Source organism: Schistocerca cancellata, chromosome 2, assembly GCF_023864275.1.
Source record: "Schistocerca cancellata isolate TAMUIC-IGC-003103 chromosome 2, iqSchCanc2.1, whole genome shotgun sequence".
Taxonomy (NCBI): domain Eukaryota; kingdom Metazoa; phylum Arthropoda; class Insecta; order Orthoptera; family Acrididae; genus Schistocerca; species Schistocerca cancellata.
The window spans coordinates 836,425,766-836,450,085 of NC_064627.1; the positions used below are offsets into that span (position 1 = coordinate 836,425,766).

A 24,320-nucleotide genomic window follows, 5' to 3' on the forward strand; every position below is an offset into this window, starting at 1 on the left:
GCTTTGAACAAGGCGGACTGGGGAACTTTCACCTTTGCTGTCACCGCTGAATCTCCCCCACACGGTAACATCGATGTGATGGTTGAGCAGGTGACCAGCACAATTGTTTCTGCTGCAGAAAATGCGATCCGTCTCTCTTTAGTCTGCCCAAGGCGTAAGGCAGTCCCTCAGTGGTCGCCGGAAGTCCTTGAAGCAATTGAGGAGTGTCGGCGAGCTCTACAGCGGCATAAGCAGCACCCTTCCCTGGAGCACCTCATAGCCTTTAAACGTCTCCGTGCCCGTGCTCGCTACCTTATCAAACGATGGAAGAAGGGAGTGTTGGGAGAGATACGTATCCACCATTGGGTGCCACACTGCACCTTCCCAAGTCTGGACAAAGATCAAACTTCTTTTCGGTTACCAGGCCCCAACAGCTGTCTCCAGTGTTACCGTAAATGGCAAGTTATGTACTGACGCAAACGCGATTGCTGAGCACTTTGATCGAGCCTCTGCATTGGAGAATTGCCCTCTAGCCTTTCACACACTCAAATGGCGGCTGGAACGGAATGTCCTCTCATTGACTACATGCTGCAGTGATCCTATAACACCCCATTTACAGAGTGGGTGCTCCTCAGTGCCCTTGCACAATGCCTCGACACAGCTCCCGAGCCTGATCGCATCCACAGCCAGGTGAGAAAACATCTCATCTGACTACAAGCGACATCTTCTTGTCATCTTCAACCGGATCTGGTGCGATGGCATCTTGCCATCACAGTAGCGGGAGAGCACCATCATTCCGGTGCTCAAACCCAGTAAAAACCCACTCGATGTGGATAGCTATCGGCCCATCAGTGTCACCGACGTTCTTTGTAAGCTGCTGGAACGTACAGTATGTCGGCGGTTGGGTTGGGTCCTGGAGTCCCGTGGCTTGCTGGCTCCATATCAGGGCGGCTTCCACCAGCGTCACTCTACCACTGATAATCTTGTGACCATCGAGTCTGCCATCCGAACAGCCTTTTCCAGATGGCAACGCCTGATTGCCGTGTTTTTTTACTTACGTAAAGCATACTACACGACTTGGCGACATCATATCCTTGCCACATTTTATGGTGGGGTCTCCGGGGACCACTCCCAATTTTTATCCAAAACTTCCTGTCACTCCATACTTTCCATTTCCAAGTTGGTGACGCCCATAGTTCCATCCATATCCAGGAGAATGGAGTCCTGCAGGGCTCTGTATTGAGTGTCTCTCTATTTTTAGTGGCCATTGATGGTCTAGCAGCAGCAGTCGGGCCATCCGTCTCACCTTCTCTGTATGCAGACGACTTCTGCATTTCGCACTGCTGCTCCAGTACTGTTGTTGCTGAGCGACACACCCAGGGAGCCATTTTCGAGGTGCAGTCGTGGGCTCTAGCCCTTGGCTTCCAGTTTTCGGCCGCAAAGTCGTGTGTCGTGCAATTCTGTCGGCACTGTACCGTTCATCCAGAACCCACACTTTACCTTAATGACAATCTACTCACTGTAGTGGAGACACATAAATTCCTAGGAGTGGTTTTCGACACTCGATGGACTTGGCTCCCTCATCTTCGTCAGCTTAAGCAGAAGTGCTGGCAGAACCTCAATGCCCTCCATTGCCTGAGCAACACCAATTGGGGTGCAGATTGCTGCACACTGCTGCAGCTCTACAGAGCCCTTGTCCAATCCCGAATTGACTATGGGAGTGTGGTTTATGGTTTGGCAGCACCTTCAGCATTGCATTTACTCGACCCTGTGCTCCACTGTGGGGTTCAGTTAGAGACAGGAGCTTTTAGGACGTGTTCGGTAACCAGCATACTGGTGGAGGCTGGTGTCCCTCCACTACAGATTAGACGTGTGCAACTGCTCGCCAGTTAATGCAGCACACATTCATAGATCCCCTGTGCATCCGAATAACCGACTCCTTTTCCCGCCCGTAGCAGTCCATCTCCCGCATCGGCGGCCCAGATCGGGGCTAATGACTGCAGTTCACGTGCAGTCCCTTCTCTATGAACTGGAGTTCTTCCCTTTACCACCTCTGCTTGCGGTCTGTTTGCACACACCTCCATGGTGTACACGCCTCAGTCGTAGCTTCGTCTGGACCTTTTGCATGGCCCTAAGGACTCCGTTAACCCCGCTGCTCTCCGCTGTCACTTCCTCTTGATTCTTAACGTGTTCTGGGGCTCTGAAGTGGTTTACACCGACTGCTCAATGGCTGATGGTGACATAGGCTTCGCATGTGTTCATGGATGACATGTTGAGCAGCACTCCTTGCCAGTTGGTTCAGTTTGTCACTGCAGCCCTGGCATGTCATTTCTCCTGTGTACTGACTCATTGAGCAGGCTACAAGCTATCGACCAGTGCTTCCCTCGCCACCCTCTGGTAACGTCCATTCAGGAGTCCATCTGTGCCCTGGAACAGTCCCGCCGCTCCGTAGTGTTTGTGTGGATGCCAGGACATGCCGGAATCCCCGGCAATGAACTTGCCAACAGGCTGGCCAAACAGGCGACGCGGAAACCGCTTCTGGAGATAGGCATCTCCGAAGCTGACCTGCGTTCTGGCTTACACCGCAGGGTTTTTTGGCTTTGGGAGATGGAATGGCACAATAGCATGCATAACAAACTGCGTGTCAGTAAGGAGACGCGGGCCTCTCGCAGGGAATCAGTTGTCCCCTGCCATCTCCGCATTGGCCATCCGTCGCGAGGACCCACCTCAGTGTCGCTGTGGCTCCCAAATGACAGTAGTCCACCTCTTGCTGGACTACCCACTTTAAGCCGCTCTGCGGCAGACTTTTAACTTTCCCAGCACCCTGCCTTCGGTGTTGGGCGACAATGCCTCCACAGCAGATTTAGTTTTACATTTTATCCATGAGAGTGGGTTTTGTACTTCTATATATAGGTTTTAACACATGTCCTTTGTCCCTCTATCTCTTCCACCCTAGTGCTTTTAGGGTGGAAGTTTTTAATGTGTTGCAGAGGGGTTGGCTTTCTATTTTCTTGATTGGCCAGCCACTGTAATCTGCTTTCATGTTTTACTCTCTTCTGTTTCTAGCGTCTCTGTTTTCGTGTCCTCTTTTGTTCCTTTTAGTGTTCGTTGCCTTCTCTTTGTTCTTATGGCTTTTCCTTTTTTTCCGTTTTGTGTTATATGTTTCGTTTTGTGTTATATGTTTCGTCCGTTTTATTCTCAAACTTGTGGCACTGGGACCAATGACCTCGTAGTTTGTTCCCTTCTCCCGCCTTTAAACCAACAAACCAACACTCCCACCTTAACCTAGTACACTCACCTTGGGCCAGAAAAGAATTGTGTGCAGGTAAGTGTGTGTTCATATGCATGTTTTCCTCCAAATGAAAAAGGAAGTCCATTCCAAAAGTTAGCCAAGCTCTGTACCTTTTGTTCAAGTACCTGTCGACGACGCAGCACTTCAGCCTTTATTCCTAAATAATTCATAATTCTCAACCAGAACTTTCTGTACACAAATAATGATATAAATTTATCATGGAATGGATTAAGTTTTATGTTAGCATTTTCTTTATTGTAATTTTCATCTGAGGTCATCACCTGTAAATTATTCTTACTATTCTTAAAAATGTTTGTTATGGGATCATTAATTATTCTAACTGATTTACACTGTGAGTTATCTATATGGTAAGATACTATGCCATTTATCATAATTAATTGTGCATCATGATCAGAGAGAGCATTGAGTATATAGTTATTTTCTTAATTTGAGCTTCAGCAAAGAACTTCCTTCTCTATTTATCGACCTGTGTTGGAAGTTAGTCAAATTGTAGGATCCAGATAAGTTGTCCAGATCATTTTTCCTACCAGAATCCTTTAGAAAATCTACATTGAAATAACCACTTACTATTAACTGTCTGCTGCCTGTCTCACAAATAGCACATTAGGGTATCCAATTCCTCATAAACAGTGAATGTTTTTCAGTTTTAATTTACAAGCTCTCATCTGTGTGCTGATCACTACAAAATCTACTTGTCTTAATGAATCTAAGAACTCCCCTTTTTCCACCTCAGGTCTATATGAGTGAGCTGCGAGAGTGTAACCATTTGTATTAAACTTCTTGGACCCTATGGTTATGTGGTGCTCAGGTCGGCACAGGATGTCTATATTTTCAGAGCTCTCCAAATTTTATTAACAGACAAGAAGCTCTTCTGCCTTATTGTTCAAACTTCTTCTTCTTCTTCTTCTTCTTCTTCTTCTTCTTCTCTACACTGTGATTCAAAAAAATGTTTACAAACTAACATGGCACATTGGGCATACAAAAACATATGAACTGGGGGTCACAAAGACTCGCTGAAACTACTAAATGGAGTTATATTTATTTAATCACATGCTACAAATGGACAGCCACTACAGAAGATGATCAAAGTTTTGTCCAGATGCATTGAGCCTAACAGTGACGCTGCATTGAACTGCGCACCCTCTCAAAGATACCTGGTGTATATCGAAGGCATCATGCTGCTGCATCAATCCTGCCCATTAGGTCCTTGGGTGTTGTAATAGATGTTTCATATACAAGGGCCTTCAGATACCCCTCGCAGGAAAAAATCGATTGGGGACAGATTGGGTGATCATGGTAGCCATGCAACTGAACAGCACCCCATGAAGAAAGATAGTCTGTACTGCGCCGTCTGTGATGTCATGCATGTGGCCCAAGGCAATCTGAGATCTGAGGCTGGTTAGCCTTGTAACTTATTGCTCAGTATGTCTGCATGGTTTTGAAACGATGCCGTATGTCAATTTGCATGGGAATCTTCCACAGCAGATATGTATAAATTGTTGTTCTTTTTTTTCTCGTCTTAAGCTTATTGCAATTTAAGAGAAGTTTTTCACCACACTCATTTTGCTTTTATGTGCAATATGTAGTCAATGGTGCCTGTTCCTCTTGTCTCTATGTTTTAAAATGCACTGTTTTTTTCTTTCATTCTTAGTGGATGTTGGAATCTGAAATGTAGTTGCACAGGTGCTGAGTGTGGAAGAAGAAGAACTAGAGTTCGATTTCCATGAAAACAACTGTTGTGGAATTTACTAAAGATAAATGCAAAAAATCACCACAAAAGAAAAAATGACTTTGTGAAAGCCAAGAAATCACAAAGGTTAAATGATGTGCAACCATGGTTCCACCCCCCCCTCCCCTCACCCTTCCCCTGACTCTACAATGAAGGAAAAACCATTGGACTTCAAAATATGTAAACAAGAGGAAACACCAGTGAACTCAGATGATGCTTTTTAAATACAAAGCAAAACCTGCTTGGTGAGAAAAATCTTTTAAATTGCCATAATCTTAAGGCAGCAAAATGAAGAATAATTGCAGATGTTGAAGTTATTGTTCTTCACAGTTCGTATAGCTTCCACTACAAAAACATGTCTCCATTCAAATGTCCCACTTTTTCAAGATGAGTATTTTTTTGTTGCCAGAAAGTTATGACAGCCCTGCTTTATGAATTCCGTTGAATTCACTCTTTTCACTAGGCTAACGGCATGTCGGTAAATATTTTCAAATTATGTTATAGATAGTGTCAAATCACCAATTAGCAATAAAAATTTCACTTCCTTAGCTCTAATAAAATGAAGAGAGAATGGTTTCATTTTCTTACTGCTTGCTTGACAAAAGTAACAGAAATAATGAATAAACTTATGTTGCCCCAATTGCAGTTGTATAGTTAGCTTACGTTTAAAGTTACGTGCAAACACTGTTCATTAATTGTCTTCTTCATTATTGAAACATCTTTCCCACTAGAGGTGGGCGAGAAATCACTTATCTTTTACAAATAATAATGGTTGAGACATCTCAGTTTTCACAATAACAACTTGATAGCATTTAGCTGCAATTTCAGTCAACCTGGGTCACAAGTAGCAACTAAAAGTTGCATTTAATGTACCATGCTGTGAATGTATAACTTACCTATGGTTGAAGAAATGAAACCAGAAGCTAATTTGCTGTGAGAAAATTTTACACCTCCTCTCCCATATCCATCCTCCGCTCCCTCTCTCCCCCTTTAGCTCCCCCTCCCACTCTCCCTCTCTGTCCATCTCCCCCTCTGTCCATCTCCCCCTCTCCCTCTCTGTTCATCTCCCCCTCTTCCTCTCTGTCCATCTCCCCCTCTCCCTCTCTGTCCATCTCCCCCTATCCCTCTCTGTCCATCTCCCCCTCTCCCTCTCTGTCCATCCCCCCTCTCCCTCTCTGTCCATCCCCCCTCTGCCTCTCTGTCCATCGCCCCCTCTCCCTCTCTGTCCATCGCCCCTTCTCCCTCTCTGTCCATCCCCCCTCTCCCTCTCTGTCCATCGCCCCCTCTCCCTCTCTGTCCATCGCCCCCTCTCCCTCTCTGTCCATCCCCCCCTCTCCCTCTCTGTCCATCCCCCCTCTCCCTCCCCGTCTCTGTCCTTGCCGCCCGCCCCGTCTCTGTCCTTGCCGCCCGCCCCGTCTCTGTCCTTGCCGCCCGCCCTGTCTCTGTCCTTGCCGCCCTCCCCGTCTCTGTCCATGCCGCCCTCCCCGTCTCTGTCCATGCCGCCCCCCCCGTCTCTGTCCATGCCGCCCCCCGTCTCTGTCCATGCCGCCCCCCGTCTCTGTCCATGCCGCCCCCCGTCTCTGTCCATGCCGCCCCCCGTCTCTGTCCATGCCGCCCCCCCGTCTCTGTCCATGCCGCCCCCCGTCTCTGTCCATGCCGCCCCTCCGTCTCTGTCCATGCCGCCCCCGTCTCTGTCCATGCCGCCCCCGTCTCTGTCCATGCCGCCCCCCGTCTCTGTCCATGCCGCCCCCCGTCTCTGTCCATGCCGCCCCCCGTCTCTGTCCATGCCGCCCCCCGTCTCTGTCCATGCCGCCCCCCCCCCCGTCTCTGTCCATGTCGCCCCACCGTCTCTAACCACGCCGCCCCCCGTCTCTAACCACGCCGCCGTCTCCGTCCTTGCCTCCCCTCCGTCTCCGTCCTTGCCTCTCCCCCGTCTCCGTCCTTGCCTCCGTCCTTGCCTCCCTCCCCGTCTCCGTCCTTGCCTCCCTCCCCGTCTCCGTCCTTGCCTCCCTCCCCGTCTCCGTCCTTGCCTCCCTCCCCGTCTCCGTCCTTGCCGCCCGCCCCGTCTCTGTCCATGCCGCCCTCCCCGTCTCCCTCTCTCCGTCTTTCTCCGCCTCCCCCTCACCGCCTCTCTCCACCCATCTCATCCTCTCGTCCCATCTCTCTTTCCATCCATCTCCTCCTCAGCCTCCCATCCCTCTTTCCATCCGTATATTCCTCATCTACCTATCTCTCATTCCGTCCATATTCCCCTCGCCCTCCCATCCATGTTTCTGTCCAACTCCTCTTCACCCTCCCATCACTCTCACTGCCCATCTCCTCCTGCCCCCTTGCTCTGCTCATCTTGTCCTTCCCTTCTGTCTCCATCTCCTCCTCCCCCTCTCCATCTCCTTGCTTCCCCCCTCTCTCTGTGTCCGTGTCCGTCTCCTCGCCCCCCCTCTCTATGTGTTCGTGTCCGTCTCCTCGCCCCCCCTCTCTATGTGTTCGTGTCCGTCTCCTCGCCCCCCCTCTCTATGTGTCAGTGTCCGTCTTCTCTCCCCCCCCTCTCTCTGTGTCCGTGTCGGTCTCCTCGCCCCCCTCTCTCTGTGTCCGTGTCCGTCTCCTCGCCCCCCCTCTCTCTGTGTCGGTGTCCGCCTCCTTCCCCCCTCCCCCTACCCATCCCTGTCTGTTCTCCTCCACCCTCACCCCCTCCCTATCCACCTGCTCCTCCCCCTCCCATTCTCCCCTGTGTCTATCTGCTCCTCCTCCTCCCATTCTTCCTGTCCACCTCCTCCTTCCCCCTCCCACTCTCCCATTTCTATCTACCTTCTTCTTCTGCCTTACGAGTTATGAGGCAAGGGGTCGGGAGGAGGGCTTGTGTGGAGATGGAGGAGGATATAGTGTAGGTTTGGTGGGTGACGGATTACCACTGTGGGAGGGGTGGGAAGGATAGTGGATACTCATTTCAGGGAAGGTAGCCAAAACCCTGGCGAAGAATGTGATTAAGCTGCTCCAGTCCTGGGTGGTGCTGAGTTATGGGGGCAGTACTCCTCTGTAGCCAGATGGTGGGACTTTGGGATGTGATGGGTGACTGGAGAGAGACGGCACAAGTGATCTGTTTTTTTTACAAGGTTGGGAGGGTAATTATGGTCCCAATGTGACCCTTGGTATATTTCAAGAGGGTCTACTCTTCACTACAGATGCGATGCCCATGGGTGTCTAGGTTGTATGGAAGGGATTTCTTGGTACGGAATTGGTGACAGCTGTTGAAGTTGAGGGATTACTGGTGGTTGGTAGGTTTGATATGGACAGAGGTACTGATGGAGCCATCTTTGAAGTGGAGGTCAATATTGAGGAAGGTGGCTTCTTGGGTTGAGAAGGACCAGGTCAAGCGAATGGGGAAAAGGTGTCCAGGTTCTGGAGGAATGTGGATAGGGTGTCCTCATCCTAGATCCAGATCACGAAGTTGTGAATCTGAACCAAGTGTAGGATTTGGGATTCTGGATGGTTAGGAAGGATTCCCCTAGATGGCCTTTGAATAGGTTGGCACAGGATGGTGCCGTGCAGGTGCCCATTGCCTTACCCCGTATGTGTTTGTAGGTGACACCTTCAAAAGATAAGTAATTGTGGGTGAGGATATAGTTGGACATGGTGACCAGAAAGAGCCTGTAGGTTTGGAATTTATTGGGTGTTGGGGAAGGTAGTGTTCAATAGGGGCAAGGCCATGGGCTCTAGAGCTGTTAGTGTAAGTGGAGGGGGTGGATAATAATTGGATGGAGTAGTGAACTTGAGTAAGACAGGGTTCAACATTGGTCTTTGGTTGAGTCTGTTAAGGTTGATGGTGAAAAAGTGTTTCCACTCTAGGGACCAGGAGAAGGAGAGAAGGTCTTAAACAAGTCCTGCATGGTTAAATTTGGGAGAGGGGCAGTAAGTGAGGCTTTTGAAATGGCTTTTGTAAAGCTAAGGCTTTTGGAAGAAAGGATCAGATGTGTTTATGTTCTGGATTTTGTATGGTGGTGGGAGGAAGTTTTTGAGGGTGCGGTAATTGAAGGTCTGTGAGGCAGGGTTCGTCATGTATGAGGGAATGTGGGAGAGGTTTGAAGGTTTTTGTAAAGGTGGCAGATAGTGGTAGTCCAAGGTGAGAGTAGAAGGGGTGGCATTGTGCATGCTGCTTTACTTCCTGGAGGGATCCAGGAATTGGAGATTGCATAGCAGGGAGACTGTTACAGGTGGAGAGGAGGTATTGCAAGGTGGTTTGGGCCTGATTTACATGGACTTGCAGGACTATGTTGATGAGGGTTAAAGATTGGCAGAATCTGATCAGATGGAGGTCATTGTGGGAGGAGGGGTTGCAGCTGGAGATACGTAATTCGATGGTAAGGTCATTTGGGGGGATTCCATGAGCCAAGCAACAATGCAGGAACAGTATGCAGGACTGAGTTCTGTCGAGGGATAAGGAAACACTTATGTATTGATGCAGATGGAGGGAACAAAGATCCATGGTGGAGGATAAAAACACTTAAAATACATAAATAATGTAGAAGTACATGGGAAAAAATTTGCAAAAATCTGCAAAAATATGTGGGAAAAAAATTACAAAAATACACCAAATTACTTGAGAAAAATCATGAAGAGAATGAAATGGGTGAAGTATGGGGAAGTGATGAAATCTGAGGGAGTAGACTGATAATGAAAGCGGAAAATCAGCTGAAATCAATGTGAAAACACAATGAAATCAAAGGAAAAATAAATAAAACTCTTGTAATGTGGGTTGCAGGTCTGTGGGCAGATAAGTGTGAGGAAGGGGGACAGCAGATCTGATTAGATTAGGTGAACTGGAATAAGAGAGGAGAAAGAGTGGAGGGTTGGGAGGGCTTGGTAGGATGAGGCACAAGTTCATATGCCACAGGAAAATAAGATACAAAAATTTGGGAGAGTTATGGAGGAAGATTGATCAATTTGAAGATGTAAGAGTATTAGCAGGAGTGATGTGGGACATGAGATGTTTGTTGCACCAACAATCAGCATGGTCTTGTAGCTGTGTGTTGTGTGTGGACGAGATGGTTGATACAGGGTGCCTCATAAGTAGAGTGTGCGGTGCAGTTTTTAAGGTGAAAAGTAAAAAACAGGAAAGAAGAGAAAGGAAAACGGACACTGAGTATAGTAATGTGTTATAAAATAGTAACAAAGGAAAAAGCACTGGGTTATGGAATGGAAGAAACACTGTTTGACAAAATCAAACAATGGAAAATCCAGCCTGGAATAATGACAATTTTAGGAAACAGATAGATTGCTGCTTATCATATGTTGGAGATGTTGAGTCACAAATAGGCACAACAAAAAGATGGTCAAACATGTAAGCATTTGGCCATGAAAGCTTTCATCCAAATTAGACAACATACACAACACACTCGCACAAATGCATCTCTCCCTGTTAACTTTTCAGGATTTCTTAACCTCGAACCTTGCCTCACCACCATTCCCCAAATCCTGCAACATGCAAACTAACCTTACATCCGCAGAAAGAACCCCAATCCCCCACCTAACAACTAATCCCAGCCTCATAATCCTACATTCTGGCAAAGGCTACACCACTGTTGTTTTGAACTGCGAGGATTACCTGGCAGAAGGACTCTGCCAGTTGTCAGATTCATCCACTTACAAACCCTGTTACAGTGACCCCATTCCAGAAATTCAGCAGGATCTCCTGTCTCTCCCCAAATCCTTAGCCCTATCCCAGAATATCTTCCAGGAGTCTATTTGTCTTCTCACCTCTACCACTCTACGTACTCCTACTATCTACATGCTTCATAATGTCTATAAACACGACCACACAGGACATCCCATTGTCGCACGTTACTGTGCCCCTACTGTGAGACTTTTCCTCTCATAGACAAATACCTTCAGCCCATTACCCGCAACCTACCCTCCTATATAAAAGATACCAACAGTTTCCTTCACCAATCTCCACAGTTCCTGTTCTTGTATCTCATGTTGCCCTGCTTATTACCGTTTGTGCCACCTCCCTTACACTAACATCCCTAATGCCGATGCCGGCCGTGGTGGTCTAGCGGTTCTAGGCGCTCAGTCCGGAACCGCGGGACTGCTACGGTCGTAGGTTCGAATCCTGCCTCGGGCATGGATGTGTGTGATGTCCTTAGGTTAGTTAGGTTTAAGTAGTTCTAAGTTCTCGGGGACTGATGTCCATAGGAAGTCCCATAGTGCTCAGAGCCATTTGTACCTAATGCTGATGGCATTGCCACTGTTGAACACTACCTTTCCCAAATCTCGATAGATTCTAATCACCCAGAATCCCAAACACCTCATCTGGTTCAGATTCATTGATTACATCTTCGTGATCTGGAATGAGGGTGAGGACACCCTATCCACATTCCTCCAGAGCCTCAGCACCTTTTCCGCCATTCACTTCACCTGGTGCTCATCAACCTTCTTTGATGTTGACCTTCACTTCAGAGGTGGCTACGTCAGTACCTCTGTCCACATCAAACCTACCAACCACCAGCAATACCTCCACATCAACAGCTGCCACCCGTTCTATACCTAGAAGTCCCTTGCATATAGCCTAGCCCCCACCCTCCCCCCACCCACCTCCCCCCGCCATGGCCGTCACAACTTTAGTGGCGAGCAGTCCTTGAAATATACCAAGGGTCTCACTGAGGCCATCATCATTATCATTATCCTCCCAAATTTGTACAGAAACAGATCTCTTGTGCCTTACCTCTCCAGTCTCCCACCACATTCCAAGGTTCTACCGTCTGGCTATAGAGGAGCATTCCCCTTGTGACTCAGTACCACCCAGGACTGGAGCAGTTGACTCACATTCTCTGCCAGAGTTTTGACTACCTCCACTGAAATGAGGAATGTCGTACCCACTATCCTTCCCACCCCTCTCACAGTGGTATTCCGGTGCCCACCAAACCTACACTATATCCACCTCCATCTCCACACAACCCGTGGTCCCAACCTCTTGCTCATGACTCATATCCCTATAATAGAAGTAGATGCAAGACCTGTTCCATAGATCCTCCTACCACCATCACCACCACCACCACCACCTACTCCATTCTGGTCACAAGCATTACCTATCTCATCAAAGGCAGGCTTATCTGTGAAACCAGTCACGTGATCTACAACCTAAGCTGCAACCACTGTGGTGTGTTCTACGTGGGCACAACAATCAAAAAGCTATCTATTCTGATGAATGGTCCTGACGAAGTGGGGCCAAGAAACAGCTGGATCACCAATTGCCGAGCATCCTGCCCAATACAATGTTCTTAGTTTTAATGACTGCTTCACAGCGTGCGCCCTCTGAATCCTTCCTAATGATACAAACCTTTTCTGAATTGTGCAGGTGGGAACTCTCCTTGCAATATATCCTACATTCTTGTAACCCACCTGGCCTCAACCTTCTTTAATCATTTCCTATACCTACCTGTTCCCTTCCCTGTTCTCACTCCAGCACTACCCAGCCCTCTATTCCATTGCCGCACCTCTGCTTCTCTCCTTTTTCACCCCTACCCAGCTAACACTCCTCCTTCGCGCCCCAGCCTCCTCGTTACCTCCACCATCCATATTGCTTCTCCCATCACATGCTGCTGCTGCTTGCAATCTGGCCTCAGCAGCCAGAGACTGTGGTCGTGTGTGTGTGTGTGTGTGTGTGTGTGTGTGTGTGTGTGTGTGTGTGGTTTTTTTTTTTTTTGAAGGCCTTTCTGGCATCTGGCAGAAAGCTTGCTTGTTTGACTGTCTTTTTGTTGTTCCCATCTGCGACTCAACATCTCAGCTATGTGGTGAGTAACAATTGTTCTTTTCATAATATTGTCATTATTCTTGGAAAGAACACTTATGATAAACTGCTGATGGAAATGTAGAAAGTACTCACACAGAAGCTATGCAAAATCAGACAGATGTCATATTAGTTACGGTGTTTTTCAAATAGATTGTGCGGATTTAGTTCTGAAGACAGTCCTCTCTCTTTTCTCCTTATGTACCTTGACTTCTCACTCAAGATTCTTTGAGATGCTACACATGAATTCAAGGATGAACAACTATTAAATTTTTTTTGTTAATATATTGATCTTTTTATTTTTCCGTAATTACCATTCCTTTATTTGGTCTTTATTTTCGTGTGTTTGCATATAGCTGACCTTCCACTTCTAAAATGAAAATTTCAGTTTCAGAGGGTGTCCCAAGAGGAATTATATTTATGGAAATGACAGGAACTGGCATTTGAAGCAAATAACGTCATATTTAGATGTGCCGTATTCTGAATGGTTTCCGAGATGAACACGTTTTACCAGATGTGGGAGGGAATGTCTCAGCTGCATTTTACCTGATCTCTGGATTTGTGGTGGTACAACTGGTCACAAAGATTTCTGGAATGTAATGTCAGTAGATTTTTGTTTATGTGGTTGAATGAAGCGTGCTACGTGCAAATGAAAGTGTTTGGTCACATCACGGACTTTTCTGTCCTTATTAGGAAACATGAAAAGTCACCCAGACAAGCAAAATGTTATCCCAAGAGTGCACAAATGCATTGAAGTTGACGGTGGAACAACCAAACATTTATTGTGAACTGTACAACAATTGTTATGTGACGTGTACGATAACGCTTAAAGTTGAATGTGTTAAAAATATGTATTTTTCAATTGATACTTTGTAAAATACTCATTGTAATGTTAACTAACTGTTATACATGTGCAAATGTGACAGTGTGTTGACCAAAGCAGGAAATAAATAACAAAATGCATGAAATGTGTTCTATCTCAGAATCATTCAGAATAGGGCATATATCTGTAGGAAGGTTTTTTGCTTCAAGTGACCGTTCCTGCCGTATCGCCAAATACTGATCATTCCTCCTGGGACACTCTGTATAATTATTTCACTAGATTTGTTACTAGATTTAGGCAGTGTATGATTATGCTTTAGTTAGTTAGTTAGTTTTTTCATGTTCTATGAATCTTAATTGTGATCTCCTGGTATGATGTGAAACAAGTCAGTTTACAGTTATAATTACACTTTCGTAGAAAAAAACGCGTGGCAAACTGTTGACCATATACATGAGCTGATGAGCTGTATCATTCAAGAAACATTAAATTAATAAAAACAATCATTCTGATGATGTGTACAGCAGTAAAGGAGATCACATCCAGATCATGCCTTGTGTGTGTGATCTCCTTATTGTATAATGTGCCACAATGACTGTTAGAAAAATGGCCATTTGCACTGCTATAGATAAGAAACCAGCAACAAGTGAGTTTGTTTATGCTTTGCTTTGTTAACTCTGTATCAGTAAATCTTGGGAATTTATAAAATTTTTTTATGTTGATAGTTAAAACACTCAAATTGCATAAAGTAATTAATTACAGTTCTAGAAAGAAAAAAAGCTTGAAAATACTATGTAATCGCATCATGCAAACCATTCCAAGTCTTTAAAACATTCTTATTTGCATAGTTTATCTGTTTAAAGTTGTTTTTGTTCAAGTATTACTATTTTAAATAACCTGTCTTAGATGCAGCTCAACACTCTTACTTTAAGACATAATCTCGATGGGAAGCCTGCAAAGACGTTGTGAAATTTTAATTTATTGACCTTTTACATTGTTCAGTTTTCATTATTTCCAGCACCAACTGAAAACTTGGATTAGAGGGAATGTGAGCCGGTGTTCTACATCAATGTTCATTTTTGATGAAGTTGACAAAATGCCACCTGGCGTTTTTGATTCTATGAAGCCTTATCTTGACCATCACGGATGGTTTGATCACGTTGATTTTAGGTAATGTGCTCATTGCATTTAATATAATAATTGAAATTTTATTGGAAATACTGTGAAATATTTATATATTTCACGTATGTGGAAAAGTCCATCTGCATATTTAATTTGTAATGCTGAATGGTGCTATGTGGCGAGATAAGTAGCTACAATTTCTGCAGAAATGTTATCGGTAAATGTCCACTATCGCCAGATATGTGGGTAATGACCACACTGTCCTGTTAAAGAGGCTTTTGCCATCAGTACAGATGAAGGTATACCTTCAGATATTGTTGAAACTGAAGCAAATTATCTTCCCTTTTGTTCATGCGAAGTGATTTGACGTTTTTTGATCACTTGCAACCTGGAAAAGCATATTCCTCCCTTCCATATTATATGAACCACAGAATTTTATTAATGTTCTAGAGCCAAGAAAAAAAATATTTTGTTCTCAAAAGTATAGACAAATACTCGAAAAAGCGATTCAGGCATTTTCTATGTCAACTAATAGGGCTCACCAGATCATAAACACATAAAATTTGTTCTCAAAATTGCCGAAGACGCATACCACACTCAGATACAAATGACTATGTTAACAGCGTTATCATAGAATTATGACAATGGAGCGAAGAACATTGCACTGGTACAGTACTTGGTAAAGGTCACCAAACATTTGGAAAAAAATTGCCCTTCCACATCACCCAAGTGGGCATTAAGACAGTCACACCACCAGCAAAGAATGAAGTCAGTTGAATCTCTATAGGCTGCTGTTAATTCCCTGTACATACCAGGAGTCTTTGCTCAACTACAAGGATAACTTTAAATCAATGAGGAAAAAAAACAACAGAGCTATTAACACATGGTTGACAGAGCTTAAGCATCACTTGTGACTTAGATACCATAACAAATCAACAGGTGTAGAATAACAAACTGAGTGTGGAAGTCCTGTACAGTTCAGAGAACCAGGTGGACTTGTTCGCTACTCTATAATCTATAATCGTCAAGGAAATCAAGACACTGTTGATATATACTTCAACAACCTGTTCAAATGGGTTGTGCAAGCATTGCAACGTAAGGAACATGAAATGTTGAAAATCATACGTGGAACCTACATTGGCATAGAGTGACAGGAAACTGATTAAAAAAAAAAGCATTCTGCAGATTTTTGCTTTGCCTTTCATTTAGTCTTTAGTGAATTGAAAATCTCATCTATGCTACATGTTTGCACTTTCAGTTGAACGTAGATAATGCTCCCTTCCTGAGAAAGCCACAGTTGCCTTTTCACTTTAAGATGTGACGCAGGCGGCACCACATATGAACAAAATTTGACATGAGAACTGGGGATCGCAAGGCAGCACCTTTTAAAATCTGTGCTTGTTTTTAGTCTGGAACAATAACTCCACTATTGTGATAGTCTTAAATTCTATACTGCAAGCTCAGCTCACCTGCCACCTTGCCTACCTGGAATGCATTCAATTGCTGCTATGCCATATGTACTGCCCACCCACTACAGAACACTAAAAGTGTAAGCTCTTTTCTGAAACAAACTCAAATCCCACTAGTACAGGCAAAATAGATCCTGTTTCCTTGTATCATCTCAGACGTCAGAGATTCTAGGATCACTGCTACATCATGGCAGGAGCTTTGACCTGATTTGATAATACTGGTCAATAAAATCATATGTAGATTACCAGCAAAAAGCAACTCGGCCTCCTTTCTTTCTTCTCCCATTATTTTGAAACAGTATACTGGAAAATGTTTGTGATGAAAACATGTGAAAGATGACTGAATGGTTCAGGGTAGGCCATATTAGGATCACCAATGTCCACTGCACCTGAGATCTAGATGGAGACACCACCATTGCACTGCAAATTCACATAAATGTCCTTATTTGTGAAGACAGGTACACAGAAGTTATGAAGATTACTATTTTACATTGTGTTAGTGTTATAACTATCCATTCAGTTCTTCATGATAAGCTTAATCGTCATGGAATGAGTTAGAGATCAGTTCCATTAAGTGTTGGCATTGGTTCTACACTCAAACAGCAGTTGGCACCGTGCTGAGAGTGTTACACACTTCCTAATGCGTATCAATGGGCTAGTTACCTCTGTCAGACCAGTGGCTATCCCTGTGCCTTAGGTCAACAACTTTTGTGTTTTATGGAGTTTCCAATCTGTAGCTTGGCTGAAAGCCAGTTTCAAGGAGCCAGCTGAAGGAGCTCCATGTGGACCCTTTCCCATGACTTTCAATTTTCCCCTCAAGAAAATGGGATCATGCTTTTCTGTCATTGTACCACAGTTCATGTTGACCCATAACTCTATTTGGGAACCCAGCACTTGAATATTTTTGCTTAGTTCCAGTTTTGGGACTTCTTATATTCATCAACTTCAGTCCAACTACAGGCAAAACCTTAGTGCTCTTTCCTTCATCACCCGTATGTGAAGACCCCCCCCCCCCCCCCCCTTTCTCGCTCTGTCTCACACGCACGCACACACGTATATTAGAAATTAGTTTGGCACGTCTGTTGTAATTGGGACATTTAGGAGATGCCATCGAGTAGTGTTCACCACAGAATCTAGATATTATCTCGACACAAGTGACCTTAAAATCTAAGTACTCTACGATAATGTCTTAGCACAACATAAGCCAGGATTTCCTTGTGAAGTGGCACAAGCCAGAACAAGTCTTGTCATGGCATGGTGTTTCATCACCTGTACAAAATTTACCATTGAATCACATCTTTTACTGTAAAAAGAAAATCATTTAACCCTGGTACTGAATGGATACTCAAACTTTCCATGACCTGTTCATGTACCAGTTTTCACATCTGTGTCATGGTGAATGATGCTTTGCAAATATTTTGCAAGTAAAATGGTCTTTTGTGTGGCAGTGATTATATTCTGAATTAAGCTTGATCTGCAGTGTAACAGTAATTTTTTTAAAGCATTTGATACTTCAGTGATTCTATATTCAAGTCAGTGGTATGTCTTAAATTATCATTGTATATTACTGATTCATAATTTTTGGTGGCATATTGTCACATATACAAATTTTGTCATTTAATCCCATCTTCTTCTGTAATAAATAATTATTTAACCCTGGTATTTGAATGGATTCTTAAAATTCCATCACCTGTTTATGTGCCAGTTTTCATATTGTTATGGTAAATGATGCTTTGCAAATTTTTCACCAGTAAAATGGTCTTCCGTGTGCTAGTGATTATATTCTGTATTAAGGTTAATCTGATTTTACGTTTCAGGAATGCAATTTTCATATTTCTGTCCAACACTGGAAGTAATGTAATTACTAGGACAATGATTGAGCTTTACAAAAATGGGAGAAAACGTAATGATCTCAAATTAAGTGATTTTGAAAACCTAATAGCCAGTGGTGCTTTCAATGAAAAAGGTAATAACACCATTATTTTATTTCTCTCGTGGAAACTCTTGAAACATATTTGTAGTAAATAAACTTTTCCCTAGACGTAAGTAGTGACAGGTGGAGTATTTTCAACATATATATATATATAATATCAAGTAATAACTTTTTCATTGTATGTACCTTTCACTTTTCTTTCTAAAATTAAGTTTGTTTTTGAGAATTTGATCATGGACCTCCAAGATGTTGACAAATTTAGTAATGCACCACCCAGGCTAGGGAGCACCACTAGGCAGCCGCTGAGAAAATGGTTAGTAGCTGTGGAAATGGAGTGGACAACAGCAAAAACTGTATAAAAGTACAAGAGGCAAACCGAGAGAAAGCCAAAACATGATTGCCAGGAATCATCAGCTGTGCATGAGCAAAACCACAGCAGCAAACTGAGAAAAATGGGAGTTACTGAGTGCGAATAATAATGTTGACAGTCCAAAAGCTTTTGATACATAAACACAACTGGATGAGGAAGGCGTGTGCATTTTTGTCATAGTTTAAGCCATCAGACAGTTTTGCCGACTGGCAAAAAGTTCACACCATACACAGTACAGCCATGAAACCAAACAAATCAAGATGGTTAATGCTGGGTGTTCATCTCTGTATCAGTGTTACAGAGTCCAACAACAATACTAAGACAAATTTATAGTATCATCATCACTTAAAGATAGTGTAATGGTTTCAGGGAACTTCTGTATAGTCTGGTATTCTAGATGGAAGACAAGCAGTAAATTTAATAAAGATGATGACACGTCTTTGGTGGAACTGATGTGCAATAGGTAGGCTCATAAAAAATTCATGGAGTTTGGCTGGTTAAATTAAAATATGTTGCTGACTTTAATTTTCTCTTATGTTGGAGCTTTTGTTATTCCTGAATTTTATCATTTGCAAACCTGCACCAGCAACAGATTTCCATGAAGTCAAAATGACAGGATATTAAATTCACAGTGTACTAGATATTGAACTGACTTAAAATACAATATGAAATGCTTGAAATACAAGCCAAAGAAAATCTACATTATTAATATTAAAATACAGTTCTAGTTTACAGAATGAAATTTTTTGGCAGGATATGGCTCTGAGCACTATGGGACTCAACATCGTAGGTCATAAGTCTCCTAGAACTTAGAACTACTTAAACCTAACTAACCTAAGGACATCACACACACCCATGCCCGAGGCAGGATTCGAACCTGCGACCGTAGCAGTCCCGCGGCTCCGGACTGCAGCGCCAGAACCGCTAGACCACCGCGGCCGGCTTGGCAGGATATCTTGTGCAATGTGGGTCACCAGTCATAGCAGTGCAGAGTAAGATCATGCTGTGTACACCTTGTGTAAGAGCAGATCGGCCACTAGCACTTTGTTCCAGGGCCATGTTTACAGTTTATGAGTGTGGTCTTACTCTGGGCTGCATCACGAGGTAACCTCATGATGCCCTACCTGGGTGAAACACATAATTTTTGAGCCAATAAAGAGCATTTTGCAATCTAGGACATTCTTTTAATATTAATCGCAGTAGAATGTTGCTGTACCACCGTTCCGCAATGGATTGGAATAAATTTTAATCTACATTATCTCTGTTTTTTGAGAAATAATACAAAGCTTATAACCAGAGATGCTATATTCCAGTTCGTTCTTATGTGTGTGTCCACCGTTTAAGTATCCCCCACCACTAAAATTAAAATTTAAAACAGTCTTGATCGCAAAAATTATTTTTCTTTATTGGAGATCGCTAACTATGTTTTCAAAATTTTATCCCCCACCATGGTGAGAGCTTTACTTATTACATTGATATAAATAATCTTTTGTTTCAAGGACTTCAGTCTCTGTTCTCTAATGTACAGTTAAAAATCACTTCCACTGTGAATATAATTTTGTTTTTATTTTAGTTGTTGGGGTTGTTTTAATGGATTTCCATAATTTCTGATGATAGTCTAAAAATAAAGAGAAACACAAAACTCATGACAACTAAGTGGTTTTTTTTTCTTTTTCTTTTTTTAATAGCTCCAGTGATTAGGAAGAAATACAAAGCCCTATGTACAAGTATAACTGATGTTGGCAAGCATCATGATAATGATTATAACATTGATAATAATTGACATCTGTGGTGGTGGTGATGGTTGTGGTTGTGGTGGTGGTAATTATGATATGGCAATGGTGATGGCAATGATGGGTGCTATGATGAGGCAGAGGGGAGAAAGAGAGCTAGCAGCCAGTCCCTGTAGAGTGGAAGAAACAATGGGTTGTGATTCTCATGATAGTTATGCAAATACAAAGCTGAGACGTTATCTGCCTGTGCTGGATGTTATGCTGTCTAGAAGAGTTTTGCGAAGCAATAAGTGAAATCCACGCTGTTGAATCAATGCAGGTAACAGCATGTTACGATGGCTCGCCCAGAAATGTGGATAAATGTTTCCCAACTGCTTTGTTTCTGATGCAAAATGCACCTTCGAAAATTTTAGAAATGATAACTGAAATTTGTATCTGCCAGGAACACAACAGAATTGTCAGAGGATCTTCGAGGAACCAAATAATATAGTGAAGCTTGACATTGTATTAAAGGATTTTTATCAACTCCGTCAGTTGGCCTACAGGCAAAGCACCCTAAGTGAAAGGAATGGCAAAAGAATACAAGCAGCACATAGACACTTGTATTTCATTTGCCAAATTACCCACTTATCAAAGAAGACTTTTAGGTGAAAATTAAAAAGAGAGTCTTTACACTTATTCGGAATGATATGCTTTAATACAGAATAAATGAGAAGGCTACATATTTCCCATGGAAGCTCAAGCGATGCATTTGACTGCATTCAGTAGCACAAGCAACCAATGAAGGAACGCTTCTAATGAAGGTGGTTTTTACTGTGCTGAATCTTTATATAACAAAAAGCTGTATCACCCACCATTGTTTTAAAAATTTGATTCAATGTTTTCAAAATTATTGTCTGCATTTCATATTCTATTTCAGTTTGTAGTGACTGGAGTTTTTATCACTTTGTCGCAATGGATTGTTACAGTCACCAGGGCTGTTGTGCTAGTGACGACTGAGATTAAAAAAGAGTGAAGGGTACCCCCCTGCGGGTTCGGGGGTTAGAATAGGCCCGCGGTATTCCTGCCTGTCGTAAGAGGCGACTAAAAGGAGTCTCACATGTTTCGGCCTTATGTGATGGTCCCCTCTCGGGTTTGACCTCCATCTTTCTAAATTATTCCGAAGAGCGAGCCAATTGGGGAAGGGCGCCTTACATGGTGCACTGTATCCGTCGTGCAATTAGACCTTTAGCCGTCTTTCTCGTCGTTGCAATGGTGTCCCGCTCGTTTTCGATCTCTTGGGCGATTACCACACTGCACTCTGCAGTGTTTCTTTTAACTGCGACGACGACCTTGGCCATTTTTGCACCTAAGATCCAGCACGGTAGCCAGTCCGTTGTGGTGGGGCCGCCATGTACCCTCTTGGTTGTAGCCCCCTGACAACACAGGGATCGCTCTACTGATGCCTGCGCCGTTAACTCCCCACGTATGCCAAGGAGTAGATGCCCATCGCCCTGGGGCATCGGGACTCCCGGCAATGGCCATCCTGCCAGGTGGCCTTTGCTGTGGCTGGGTGGCGCCCATGGGGAGGGCCCTTGGTCGGAGTAGGTGGCATCAGGGCGGATGACCCGCAATGAAGCGTGGTACATCCTCTATCGCTGGTGGGCCTCCACCAGCAGTCTCTAAGCGATCGAGGTCTAACCTCAACGGGAAGAAATTGGATCAGAGATCGTTTCCCTCCCTAGCTACTCCATGGGAGGAACGTCTTGCTAAAGAAGGCAGTGGAGAATATTCACCCCGGTACCTCGTGTGCACGCGGGTTGATGGAGAATCATTCATGTCGACCAAGCCCCAGTTTTTTTGTGGAGCATTTAGAGGACAAGTTCGGGGAGGTGGAGGGCTTGTCCAAGATGCGCTCTGGTTCTGTGCTCATCAAAACGGCATCCTCTGCCCAGTCACGGAGGTTGCTCAATTGTGACAAGTTGGGGGATATTTCCGTTAGCATCACGCCGCATAAGAGTCTGAACATGGTCCAGGGTATTATATTCCACCGGGATCTTCTTCTGCAGTCCGACGATGAATTACGCGCCAACCTCGAACGATGAGGTGTTCACTTCGTCCGGCGCGTCCATCGGGGTCCGAGGGATAATCAGGTCGCCACCGGTGCCTTCATCTTGGCCTTTGAGGGTGATGTCTTACCCGAAAAGGTTAAGGTGATGGTTTACCGTTGTGATGTGAAACCATATATCCCTCCTCCGCTGCGGTGTTTTAAATGCTGGAAGTTCGGGCACATGTCATCTCGCTGTACTTCCAGCATCACGTGTCGGGATTGCGGACGTCCTTCGCATCCTGATACTCCATGTGCTCCGCCTCCCATCTGTGTTAACTGTGGAGAACACCATTCCCCCTGCTCACCGGACTGTCGGATCTTCCAGAAGGAAAGGAAGATAATGGAATATAAGACCCTGGACCGCCTAACCTACACCGAGGCCAGGCGCAAATATGAGCGGCTCCATCCCGTGTTCATGACGTCTACCTATGCCACTGCTGCAACACGAGTTCGCTCTCAGCTCTGCCAGAATTCACCGGCCCCCTTGGTTGCGGGGGGCACTTCACTCCCTGTTGCTCCTGCTCCATCTCTTTCAGGAGCAACACCACCCCAACCACCGGGGACATCTGTTCCCCCTTCACAGCCGGAGAAGCGTGAGCCTTCTTCGGCTCCTCTCGCCCGGAAGGGGTCCCTTGGGGCCCTCCCATCCCAGGCTTTGCCCAGTGCCAAAGCGGACGCCCGCAAGTTTGTCAAACGACCACCAGTCGCTGGTCGTAGGGCGTCACGGACGTCTTCAGTCCCTGAGACTGACCCAGTGAGGCCCTCCCAGCCAGACCCACCTAAGGCACAGCGCGCAAAGCAGTCGAAGAAAAAGGCTCCCAAGCATCCTGAAATTGCGGTGGCACCTGTCCCTCCGCAACCTTCTCCCTCTGCATCCGAAGATGAGGTGGAGATTCTGGCGTCCGCTGAGGACATGGATCTCGCCAGTCCCTCGGATGCAATGGATGGCTGTTGTCCAGGTGGTGACTCAGTAGCAGCAGGGGCCCTGGAGGTGTAATCTGCCTCCCCAGTCCCTTCACGCCTTTCCCATCCATGGCTAATACCATCCTCCAGTGGAACTGCAGCGGTTTCTCCCACCATCAAGCTGAGCTCCGCCAACTTATCAGCCGTCATCCTTTCCTTTGCATTGCTCTTCAGGAAACTTGGTTTCCAGCAATGCGAACCCCCGCCCTCCGTGGCTATCGGGGTTATTTTAAGAACCGGGCAGCTTATGAAAGGGTGTCTGGTGGCGTCTGCATCTATGTCCTTAACTCTCTTCACAGCGAGTTTGTACCTCTACAAACAGCTTTAGAGGCTGTCGCTGTTCGGGTGTGGACGCCACAGGCTATCACCGTCTGCAGTATTTACCTTCCACCTGATGGTGCTGTCGCACAGCATGTCCTGGCTGCTCTGATAGCCGAACTGCCGCCACCTTTTTTGCTGCTGGGCGATTTCAATGCCCACAACCCTCTATGGGGTGGGACTGTCTCCGATGTTCGCGGTCGGGCTGTGGAGCATGTGTTGGCTCAACTCGACCTTAGCCTCTTGAACACCGGTGCTCCCACGCATTTCAGTGTGGCCCATGGCTCGTTCTCGGCCATCGATCTCTCTATTTGCAGCCCTGGCCTTGTCCCATCCCTCCACTGGCGAGTGCACCCTGACCTGTGTGGTAGTGACCATTTTCCCATCTATTTGTCACTGCCCCAGTGTCATTCTTCTGGGCGCTTGCCCCGCTGGGCTCTCCACAGGGCTGACTGGCCAGCTTTTACTTCCGCTGCAACCATTGAGTCTCCCCCACAGGGTGACATTGACGAGGTGGTTCGTGTTTTAACCACGTCCATCATTTCAGCGGCCGAGGCTTCCATCCCCCGTTCTTCTGGCCTCCCTCGGAGGAAGGCTGTCCCCTGGTGGTCGCCGGAGATTGCTGAGGCTATTCGCGACCGTAGGCGGGCTCTCCAGCGTCATAGGCGGCACCCGTCTCTGGAGACCCTCATCGCCTTT

General features: G+C 45.2%; 1 protein-coding gene across 2 annotated transcripts in view; it reads left to right on the top strand.

Moving 5' to 3' along the window:
- The window catches only part of LOC126162747 (torsin-1B-like), an 88,221-nt gene that overhangs the window by 25,593 nt on the left and 38,308 nt on the right, over window positions 1-24,320 (top strand). For both annotated transcript variants that reach the window (XM_049919426.1, XM_049919427.1), the window contains 2 exons: window positions 14,643-14,794; window positions 18,033-18,181. In XM_049919426.1, the coding sequence (XP_049775383.1) occupies window positions 14,643-14,794; window positions 18,033-18,181 (301 nt within the window). The remainder of the gene's footprint in view (window positions 1-14,642; window positions 14,795-18,032; window positions 18,182-24,320) is intronic.